At 32.1% G+C, this 12,355-nt stretch overlaps 2 protein-coding genes across 3 annotated transcripts in view; one reads left to right on the top strand and one right to left on the bottom strand.

Moving 5' to 3' along the window:
- The window catches only part of LOC140441766 (neuroligin-4, X-linked-like), a 960,081-nt gene that overhangs the window by 29,928 nt on the left and 917,798 nt on the right, over positions 1–12,355 (top strand). The gene's annotated exons all lie outside the window — the stretch shown is intronic.
- The window catches only part of LOC140441764 (peritrophin-44-like), a 66,795-nt gene continuing 65,084 nt past the window's right edge, over positions 10,645–12,355 (bottom strand). For both annotated transcript variants that reach the window (XM_072532670.1, XM_072532671.1), the window contains exons 10-11: positions 10,885–11,046; positions 10,645–10,722 (exon numbers count right to left, since the gene is read on the bottom strand). In XM_072532670.1, the coding sequence (XP_072388771.1) occupies positions 10,715–10,722; positions 10,885–11,046 (170 nt within the window). In that variant the 3' untranslated portion in view covers positions 10,645–10,714. The remainder of the gene's footprint in view (positions 10,723–10,884; positions 11,047–12,355) is intronic.

Raw genomic sequence — 12,355 nt, 5'->3', positions numbered from 1 at the left:
CATAAAGTTGTTATAGATAAAAATAATATTTTTAAGTTATCACAGGAAATGCCACTAGAACGTATTATTGTTGATTGTTTGATATTTGAGATTGAATGCACCTGGTTTCCTTGATAATAGGAAATAACTTGTTAATCTTGATATAAATTAGCACTATCTAGTAATTTATTCAGAAATTTAAAAAAATTAGCTGTGCAAAGTAAAGTTGTAAAGAATGTTGTCCACCAAATAAACTTCAAGAAATTTTATTTGTCGTATGATCCTTGACATATATCTACATACATTAGATAGAATTCAATGCACATGTTACAAGTTTACCAAAGTCCATTGAAATTATTTATATTGGCTATCCATTCTAGGTTAGGAAGTCTGCTGAACTGCTGTCATATGTTCTGCTGATGTGTTTAATAGATTGTAGTTTTTCTCAATCACAGAGCGGGGATGGAATTTATTTACCATTATTCTGTTCAGCATAGGCAATCATCATCATTTGGCTCTACAACTCTATGTGAGTCTTGGCCACGTTTACTATTTTCCTCAATTGTTGTCGGTCCTTAGCAGCTATTTTCCATTGCTGTTTTCCCATTTTGCTTAGATCACTAGCTACTGCGTCCTTTCATCTCTTTTTTGGGCGACCAACTGACCTTCTGCCATCAGGCCTTTCCCAAAATGTGGCGTTCATGAGTCTTTCGTCACTCGATCTTAGTACGTGGCCCGCCCATCTTATTCGGTTTGCTTTAATGTAGCGTACTATGTTTTCATCTCCATATACTGTCTGGAGTTCATCATTGTGTCTTCTTCTCCATTCTTCTGTTGTCTCTTCTCTGCAAGGCCCAATGATAGTCCGCAGTATCTTTCTTTACAGTACCAGTAATTCTGTCATTTCCCGCTAGTTCAGAGTCCATGTCTCGCTTCCACACGTTATTATGGGACGTATTATTGCCTTTTACACTCTTATTTTTGCTGGTATTGACAGTATTTTTCTATTTCGATTTAAGTTCGGTCAGTAATGAGCAATATGCCTTTTTCCCTGCAATGATCCTGGCTCTACATAATAGACAATGCTAGATCAAACCCTTATGATTTTTGGGATGTACAGCGCATGTTATTATTTTGTTATTTAGTATATTTTTGGGTCCATATGGTCGTATGTTTAAACGCCTTTTGGCAGCGGTCTTTGTTATTTTGATGAAGATTATGTTGAGCAAAGTCCGCAATAGTTGGTAATGTTTAGATCTTGGTAAATTAGGAGCCTAACGTTGATAATTATGCGTCGTAAATCGGTTTGTAGTTAAAAAAATGTAACTCAGAACTGTTACCTATTGTGGTGCGGGGGGGGGGGTGGGAACTTAATTTACAACTTACCGATCTAATATCATTATAATTGTAATTTTTAGTTAAACACCTTTTTTTCCGAACAATGAAAGAGTAGTTTCCCAGTAAAAAAACAGAGATATTTAGCCAAGATGATTGAAGGTTAGATGCTAATGACTATTTTACTCATCTTAAAATTTTCACATAATCTGACCAATCACAAATCAAAGACAGTTTGTGTTATCGCGAAAACACCAACTGTCTTTCAATTCTAATTGGTCTATCAGCTTCGTGTTTTCAACGACGTAACCATGGATACCGAACGCAAAGCAAAGTTAGACGTTTGTCAAAAAAATTATTGTAGCTGTATACGTCAAAATGAGTCGTTTCGGTGGTACTTTAAACGAAGTTATAAACCAAAACATTGAAGAAAATATACCGAGTAATACAAGAAAATCTAAATCTTATACATGGAGACAATTTATGATGTTCTGTGTGGATCGCAACTACAAATTAGATGCAGAAAATAACAACGAAAGACTAGCATTCATTCTAAAAGACTGGGCCTTCAACATGCAAAAAATTGATGGTAGTGATTACAAGGAGAGTATTATTAAAACCATATGGAACACTACTGCAAAATTGGTACAAGAAAAATATTTCTGTGAGTTTTAGAGACATTGTTGCAAACTGTACCCGATAAAAGGAAAATGAGTTCTGTCGCTATGACTTCGGATGAATATAAAAATATGTACTTACAATGGGACGAAGACACGCCAGAGGGACTCCAAAAGAAGTTTTTTCATATAGCTGCCGTAGAATTAGCTTGGAGAGGTAACGAAGCAAGTTTTTCCATGTTACAATTTTTTCAAGGAAGAGACTAACAACAAAGGCTGTTTAACAAACAGAATTTCATATAACCCGATATTCTCCAAAACCCGCCAAGGTGGTGATAAAAAAAATCGGTTGCCTGTAAAGTCGATTTTACGGGCGAAGATTTTACGTGACAACATCTTTTTCTCGGTAGAATATTTATTAATATGACTGAATCGACTGAATTACGATTGATTGCAGAGTGATTTAAACTAATAATTTACTTAACACTATCAACATTTGTCAATAGTATAACATAACCTATAAACTCAGTTTCTCAACTTTTGTGTCAATCTAATATTAGTGTACAATTATTTACCTTTATTGTTGTAGTTGTTATAAATGACGAATCTAAGCACTCCACATTTTCACTACAGACACAGCTGATGATACTTTAACCACACGTGTGAACTTGTATTATGACGCTTTCTCGGTTTTCCAACGCCAAGAACGCTCGAGAAAGACAGAGACACAAGCACGCACCGATTCAACGCGCCTAATTCTCTAGTGCTGCGCGCGCAGCGGACCGATCATGTTTGAGTGGGAGAGAGATGCAAGGCATTCGCCGGTCCGGCGGGCCTCTCTCTCGTTCGGTGACTGATCGTAACAGACGTGAGCGGGCGTTACACTTTTTCATGAGTGACTCCGAGCCACAACCTAATTTAAGACGTTGTCACGTCAAAACTGTGTAGATAATAAATGGCTTACTCAAAATTTGAAGAATCCTGAAATGTGTCCTGTGAGATTATACCGGAAACTTATATCGAAAAGTAACTATTATCGAAACTATTACCACTGATAGACTTTTTCTGACTGTGAATGGCAAGTGGAATAAATATAATAATAGTAATTGGTACAAGAATTGTCCTATTGGTATTAATACAATATCCAAATGGACAAACATGTCCGCAGAAAAGATAGGATTAGACACTAAAAAAGTGAAAATAACGAATCACTCTAATCGTGCCACTGCAGTTAGTCAGTTACTACAATCTGGCGTTAGTGAACAACAAGCTATGAAAATTACTGGACATGGAAGTTCGAACTCGATGAAACCGTATTAACATCTTAGTGCCGAACATCATCAGAACATAGTGAATACTTTTAGGAATAGTCCAAGTACATCAAGTAATATTAGCAACAATACATTGTATCCACCTAATAACGGTCATACTATTCAAAATTTTTACAATTGCACCGTTTATAATAATTATAGTCGAGAATAATGTATTTTTTTCGTGTACAAATTATTTATTGTTATAGGTAAAAAATAATTATAACAAATTATTTATGGTTATAATAAATATTTTATGATTATGACTAATTGTGAATTATTCAAAAAATGGGTAGATTTGGGTTACCTAAATCAAATGTATTATTATTAAATTCTTTCCTCTCATTCTACTGAATTTTTGACCTATCACTTTGTTCATGAAATAGTCTAATAAAATACCACTCGTGATTTAATTTAGCTTATAAGTCTGTCTTTTATTTCTAAACTCAACTGAGTTTCTTAAAGAAAACACCACTCGTCCTACGGACTCGTGGTGTTTTCAAGTAACTCAGTTTCGTTTAGAAGTAAATCGACAGAATTATCGCAAAAATTGAATCACTAATGGTATTACTATTGATAATATTGTGCCTTTTGTATTTAAAAATAATAATCTCAATAAATCACTGTATGATTCAGAACTGTCAATTTTGAAATACGTTTGTGTCATGTACTTGGTAGTATAGTAGTCAGTATCCCCGCCTGTCACGCGGGAGACCGGGGTTCGATTTCCAGTCGGGGAGGACTTTTTTATTAATATTATTAAATGTTAAATTAAACATATATGCGTAAGTAGAAAAGTTATGTATATTATTGTTATTTGTAAATACTTATAAATATTGCATTTTAATTTGTATTGTATTATTATATTGAATTATGTTGCACTGTATTGTAGTGTATTTTTTTATGTATATTATTAACATTTTTAAATATTTATGAATATTGCATTTTAATTTGTATTGTATTATTATATTAATACCAAAATAAACAATGAATTTTACTGCAGAGTATGTGTAAAACAAATTTTGCATTCAACTCCTTTAATACATATAAGAAAATAAAAAATATACAGTTTTATCAAAATATTGATTCAATGCTTCATTTACTATACTCCTATTACAGGTCAAAAGTTGTTTATTAATTGTTAGTAAGTTGTTATTAATTCTATTTCTCTCTCTGCTATGCCTTACCTATAGCACTACATATGTAATGATTGTGCAGATTGACTCCCAAATAAATTTGTAACGGCGAATGCGTGTATAAAAGTGTAACTTCCACCGGCAGTCCCACTGGACTGCCACACTCGTTTTTTTTCTGGGTTTTATTTTTCCGCTAGTTTTGGTAGACGCTCATTGAAGAATGCTGGTCTGTCAAAGATCATCACGAATTATTTTGGTTTATTGTTGGAGACAATTGTAGGTTAGTTATCCTACTTGTAATATTATTATATAAGTGGAAATTAAAAACTTGATGCAAGGACCCAGTCATTGGCGTAGTCAAATTTTCACAATTGGGTTTTGTCGTGTCCTTGATGTACAGGATAATAATCGAATGAGCAATGACGGCCCAAAAACTTACATGTGTCAAACGGGTAGAACCTTTAACAAACGGATGACTGAACACAAAAGGCTTTCAATAATAGAAAAACAGATTCTACTTACGCACTTCACCTTTTAGATCATAATCGTTCTTTAAATAACCAATTTCACATTCTTCACATTCAAAATAAAGGCCTTAAGCTATTATTATTAGAATTTAAGGAAATTAGCAATTTAAAAAATACAGATTTAATTCTAAATGACCAACTTAAGACAAACAGTTCTCCGCTTCTTAACTTATTTAATTAACGACCATAAAGTGTTGGACGCATAACAAAAATAGCTCACTTGAGAAAGGCACTCTGCCGATCAGCTGTAGTGAAAATTAATTAAAATAAAAATTTGAAGAAGTGTTGAAAACAAAAAATTGTTCAATGTATTGCTTGATTAACCTATTATTTATATTAGGTATTGTTGTTATAATAAATTATGAATTAAATATTTTAACATATTACAATAATGTTACAACAAACTATAAACTAATGAATATAAATAGTTGCAAATATAAAAAAGTTTTTAACACATTAAAAATAATAATTCTAGTCGTTATTTACTCATTTTCACAACAATTTGAACAAAGGTTCCTCCAGTGATCTTGGCAAAAAATTTTCTTGAAAATGATGCATATTACCTTTCCAAATTTATTTTTTGAACTGTGGCAAATATGACATCTTCTCTTCGTCGTTTGACCAACCACCCTAGTAACTTGAACGTATTGAAATTCCTCTTTAAAAGATTTGAAGTCGTTTTCAGATTTTTCTTGAAACGTAAAGTCTGTTTTTCTTGCTATTTGATAAGGTTTTGCTAATTCCCACTTTTTCAAAAAATTTCTCCAATTTAGAGGTTCGTCAATATTTACTCCATTAATTATTATTAATACATCACAAGAGCATTTATAGCGCAAACATTTATAACATAAAAAAAAACAAAGATTCACCAGCCATCCTCGTGTTCTTCTTCTGACATTATGTGTAGCAGATAGCTTCTCGTTAGTGTTGATTTCTCCCTATATAATATAATATTATAAATGGTTAATAGTTCTGGCTTCTAAGACTGTCCAGATTCAACATCAATAGCTGCGTCCCTATGTAAACTAGGAATCAGTCTAACTGATTTAAATTTTAAAGACATACAACATCATAGTAACTGTGTAAGTAAAACCGAAAATGTTACTTCTTACATACCGTATTTTATTGGGTTACAATTTATACGTAATCCCCTTTTATTTTTTCTCAACGTTCCGATAAGAGTCAATTCATAATTCCAATGCTGGTATACTAGTTATCTACAGTAATATTGCGCCTAGTTTTACTTTTTGATCAAATTATTTTAATGACAACATTTTCTGCTAAATTGCCTACTTTGAATTGGCCTTCTGGATGTGTTCCTAAGCAGACTTCAATTTCTGGCCTTAGGTTTGGAAGTAATATATTGGCGAAAACGATACTAATTGTTTGTCTGTGAGGTATTCGCTTGGAGTATAAAGTTGACTCCTGTAATTTATTGCCAGTAAAATTCTAAACCAAAATTTAAATTTATTTATTTCGCTGTTATGTTTATATTTAGAACTTCTTTTACAGCCTTATTAATTCCAGGCAATTTCTTTGCTAGTGGTGGAACGTAGCGAAGCACCTGTATTTTTCTTTAATGTTTCTCAGCGTTGTGGGCTGTTACTATATATTAATGTGATATTATAAGTCAGAGGTGCGCCAAGCAATTAATTAGCTAATTAATTAATTAATTAAACTTATTTAAATGATGCAATTATGATTTTATCACACTATTTAATTCTCTTATCTCAGGGTTATATTTCGTGCTTCAATATCTATGCTTTACATATGATAGGTAAGGTCTGAGGGATACTGGAATAATAAACATATATGATACAAAATTATATATTGAAATAAAATTCACTCAAATATCTTAAACAAAAAATATCTCATATAAGGATTATCAAAATTTTGTTCTACGTACGTGAACCTTCAAAAATTAATGTTATATACTATATAAATTAAAATTTCAAATCAAAATTGTTGTTCTATATCTCCTGATAAATATTTCTATCGTTTCTGAAGCAATTAAAAAAAAACTTTGTTGATAAAGAAAAAACTGACGAATGGTAAAAAAAACTATCTCTCTGATGATGAGTTGTCCAAATCCTTGTTCCTTGTAGCCTACACTATCCATTCTTAGCAGTTCCCTAGGTAATCAGCAATCTTACAACAAATTATTGCGAGCCTCTCGTCTTCGATGATCTCCTTCAGATGCACGTATCGTTCAAAAGATGCTAGCCTCTTCTCCTCTCGATAAACTGAATCTCTCGTTCCGGCCTGAACAGTGACTCTTGGAATATATAAGTAGAAAAGTATGACTTACAATATTTTACTGGATCAGCTTCCGTCAGGATACACTTAGTCCACGAAAACTCACAAACATTCACTTCTAATGCTTACTATCATTTGGGAACCGCCAAAGAACAACGACTGTTCGCCTTGTACCCTTGGAAACAACTGATTATCTTTTCTCCCTCAAAAATTCAGCTAAACTCTCATCCGTACATAGCTATCTCCCTCTTTTTTAATGTCCTCCAATCAGAGTTCCTCATACTTCCCCCGATCTATCATTTAGATGACAAACAACAATTTTACCTACAATTATAAATTTCCCAAAAACTATTAACATGCTAATCGGTTTCTACAAATTCTTAAGAACTAACGGAGAAATATAATTTCTATATTCTACCCTATTGTCTTTATTCACTGTACAAGTCCATTTGGAAAACCCGGTCGTATTGTTCAATTCACTTAAGCTCCGTCATTCAAATATATTTTACAAAGAAAATAATTTATGCATATCTTTAAATTTTGTTTACTACAGGTAATCCAAAGATAATGGACTTTCATATCTTCGAAATATCTTTTATAGTTTATTAGGTGAATTATTTGACTTATAATATTTTATACTTTGAAATATTAAGAGCAAACCAATATTATTTTGTATTTTTACATAGCATAACAACTCTCCAGGATATCTATGGGGAAAACAAAGCTTTCAAATTGTTCTGCAATATGCGTACTTGAACACCTTTGTACATTCCGCTCATATTGCTACCATTGTCATAGCCCTACAAAAGATAACAGCTAATCGCAATATTTTGATTTTTGAGAACGTTTGTAATCAAATTCGCTGTTGCATTTTCGGACTTCTCTGAGTAACTAACAAATTCTAAGATAGGTTTATACATTTTATATACGTAGTCATAAATGTTAGCTGTATCATATGTGAAATATCTGACGTAGCATCTATTCTAACTGAAAAATATTTGGCTACTTTCGTCCTGAAAAATTTTTATTTATTACTTGCACTCCACAAACCGATATGAACTCGTCTTGTATTTTCTGTGATAAGTAATGTACTTGAAATCTCTTTTTATTAATTTTAGACTGCTCTCGAATGATTTGCCAACGTTAGATTTTAGTGGCTATTAATTCTAACATTCCTAGCACTAAGCCATTATTTGAATCATTAATTAAATTTGAGGAGCCTCTTAACCCGGCGTCATATACTTGGATTTTTCTGTCATTAGTACATATGTGGAATGTGACAAACCCCAATTTCTAAGAAAATCAGAATTTTTTCTGACAGCTTTTTTATATGTTTTCTAACTTCATGGTCTGAAGTGATCATCTAAGGACTATTTAAACAAAAAAGAAATAATCAGAACACCTTTATTCAAAAGAAATTAAAAATAAACTAATAATAGGCAATTCTCCATAAGCCAAAACCACAGCAACTGAAAAATCTTACCAAAAAATATAAACATCATATGATCAAAAATACAATAGTAAATGAAAATCTAATAGTAAGATAATACAAGGAAAAACTCTGCCCGGTTGTACAGTGAAAAAAAAATTAATCGCTATTTGAATTCATGCAATTTTGACAACTTATGACAGCATGCTCCAGGCATAGTAATGATTCACAGTTTAAACAGAAGTATTTAGTTTTCCGATCTCGGCTTCTTGGACATACTGAACATATTCCCATGAGTTTTGGAATCTTGGCAGGTGGCACTGCAGGGGCATCTTGGCCAAAATGTGCAATGTTTTGACGAATACTCCTTGGTATTCTTGGATTATTTTTTCTTTCAGATATGTGGTCCTGGATCAATTAAAAGCCCAACATTTTGATAAACAATCTTCTGGCCAATTTGAAATCTTTATTGTTTTCTCTGTATATCGCCAAAGCATTTATGGCGACTGTATTCAAGAGAGAAAACACGATCATAAGAGGCCATCTCCGTGAGTTTCTAGATACTTTATATGATGCGGACAGTTCAAGCTTTCTTTAATGCTTCTAAAAATTCTTGTTTTGTAGGATGCGCAGTCTCTACTTTAAAAGATATTATAAGTTCTCATTATGCCAAATTCACAAAAGAGAGCTGTTTAGAATCCTCCAAGCCATTACATTTATTTCCACTCATTTAAAAAAAGTAACAATCAAAGATCAAAGTCTTACTAACCCTACTTGTAACGAATCACGGATAATAAGAATACTACGGATTGGTCATACAAGATTGACTAATGGTTACTTAATCTTCACCGATGAAAGTCCAATATATCAACAGTGCATTTTTTTGCCCTTACCGTAAATCATATATTAACGGACTACCAACAGTACACCAGCTATGCCCGGAAAAATAACTTGAAGACATCGCTTGCAGATATTCTAAACTATCCAAATGCACCAAAGTACTGCACTTCCTCAGAGACACTAATCTCTTTAATAAAATTTAATGCTCTATTATAATATATAAATTTAGTGCCAATGATCTTGTTGTTGAGACACTTAAGCCAAATAAAAAAAGGTAATTTATTCCATAAAACATAATATAAATACAATAAATTCACCTTCCATCTCCATCGTTTTATTACTCCTATTTATATTAGTTCGGTAGATCACGCGCTTATGACATACAAAGGTAGCTAAACCATAAAAAGTCAATATTGTCGTTTCAACTCTATTAACGGTACAGCCCTTAACTTACCCAGTCCATAACTAGCATACAGCTCAGAAAACTCTTTCATTATAATTTTAGCCTAGAGTGATTTCGTTTGTTCGATAATTAGGTTAGAATTTACAGCCTTCTGGATACGTTATAACTTCATTTGTTCATATAATTAAAATAACTGGTACAGTAATGAAATTGGTCGATAGTTGGTTGGTATATCAGAATCTGTTTCTGGTTTAAGACATGGCACAGTCATCAAATAGCTTTAGCAGCCCCTCTTTAGTTCTAAGGCCAAAATATTTAATCTGTTTTTTATACGTCGATACTTTGACGTCGATCGCAAAAAGGTTAGATTAGCTTTGAGAATAAGTTCTTCTTTTTGCTATTCTATGTTTTGCTTTGCACTTTACCATTCAAAAAACATAAGTGTGCTACCTAGTTACCGGTTACGTTATTTAAAGTCTATCGTGCTGTAGGATCCGCATTGAATATGTTTTATCATATTCCAGACTATTATTCCTATTAATTCTTTGTTAGAGCATAAAGCGAGATTGTAGCCAATTGGACACCCTTTTCCTCAAAAAGGCCTTTTTCGAATTCTCTCATATGTGTTTCTCTTTCCTGTGTAACACAGGTATGTACTAATGTTTGCAATGTCTGGGTACACGTTTGTCTTTCTGACTGCCTCTACGAATTTCCCATAGATCTCCAGGCTTGCTTTATTATTTTTCCATTGCCATCTTCAAAAATAGTACTACATATTTTCTAGGGATATGGCATGGTAATAAAAAAAAGGATGTTATATTAAAGTTTAATTATTATTGATAAAATGTACAACATTAGTACTATCGTTTATTTTATTTTGTATTATTTCGCTGAAACAAAAAAAAAATATTAACAAAAATATATAAAACAATAATTTCGCTATTAAACTAAGCAATATTACGCATACTTTAAAACTTTAATAATTATTATAATAATAGAATAAATGTAAAAGAATTTTAATAATTGAATGCAATTAATAATAGTGTACTTACGGCAATCAGAATCCTCAAGCTTGACACACCCTTTGGTTTTTTCGCTCCAATAGAGATCGTTTGGACATTGGAGAGGTCCAGCCCAGTGATTATTTTGACAAATGTAAAATCTATGGCAGTCGTAAACGTCACCTGTCAGGTCACCGTTATCGCAGTAAACAGCTAAAAATAATTTTTAATAAAAAAGTTGTGTTGTTACAGTTAAAGCAATAAGATAAACATAAAAATTTATCGATAGTTATATATATATATATATATATATATATATATATATATATATATATATATATATATATATATATATATATATATATATATATATATATATATATATATATATATATATATATATATATAATGGCTATACACCCCAGTGTGGGGTTAAACCGCAAATGCTTTCTAGATCCTATTTCTTAAGTGGATCAGTCTTTTTTGTTTATCTTATCTTCTTGACAATATCTTTCCATTTTTTCCTGTCTCTAGTTGTTCCTCTCCATTCTCTGACTCCTGTCCTTTGGAGGTCTTCTTCAACTTCTTGCAGCCACTTTGATCTCGATCTTCCCCTTCTCTTTTTTCCTCCTGGATTCCATTGTATCATTGCGTATGTCACTGCCTCATCGCCTGCTCGCCAAATGTGACCTAACCATCTAACTCTGCACTGCTTCATTTTAGTTACGATGTCTTCCTTTAGCTCTTCCTTAATTTCTGCATTTGTTCTGCTTCTATATTCATTTTGCTCTGTTCTGATTGGTCCTAGTATGGTTCTCATAATCTTTCTTAAGCTATTCTTCTCTCTGCTATTCTTAAGTCTTCTTCATCTTTTTTAACCATCGTCATTATTTCTCCTGCATATAATAATATTGGCCTAAGTATGGTGTTATAAATGCTCATCTTACTTTTTTTAGTCAGTGTTTTGCTTTTAAGTAATCTTTTGTTTGCAAAATAAGCTTTATTCGCTGCTAATATTTTTTCTTTTATTTCGGATTTCCTTTCTCCGGATTTACTTATTGAAACTCCTAGGTATTTGAAGTATTCTACTTCTTCAAACTCAGAACTTCCTATTTTGATTTTTTCTTTCATTGGTTTTTCCCTTATCTTAATATTTTTGTCTTTTTTTGATTTAATCTTAGCCCCATAACCTCCCTTTTTTCTCTTATTTCGTCTAGCATTTCTTTCATTATTTTTATGTTCTTTGCAATAATAGCAATATCGTCTGCATATGCAATTATTTGACCACCTCTTGTTCTAAGATTTCCTTTATTTATATTTTGTAGTACATATTCTAATGCTAGATTAAATAGCGTTGTTGATAAGGCATCTCCTTGCTTCATCCCTTTATTTATAATGAATTCCTCTGTCTCTCCTCTTTGTGTCTTTATGCTTATTTTTGTAGTTCTCATTGTAATTTCCATTAATTTTCTGAGTTTATGTGGAATTTTAAATTTTTCAAGTGCTATCATTAATCCGTTCC

Source organism: Diabrotica undecimpunctata, chromosome 5 (assembly GCF_040954645.1).
Source record: "Diabrotica undecimpunctata isolate CICGRU chromosome 5, icDiaUnde3, whole genome shotgun sequence".
NCBI classification, from domain to species: Eukaryota; Metazoa; Arthropoda; class Insecta; order Coleoptera; family Chrysomelidae; genus Diabrotica; species Diabrotica undecimpunctata.
Note: the sequence above shows the minus strand (reverse complement) of the source record. Positions and strands in the feature narration are given on the sequence as shown.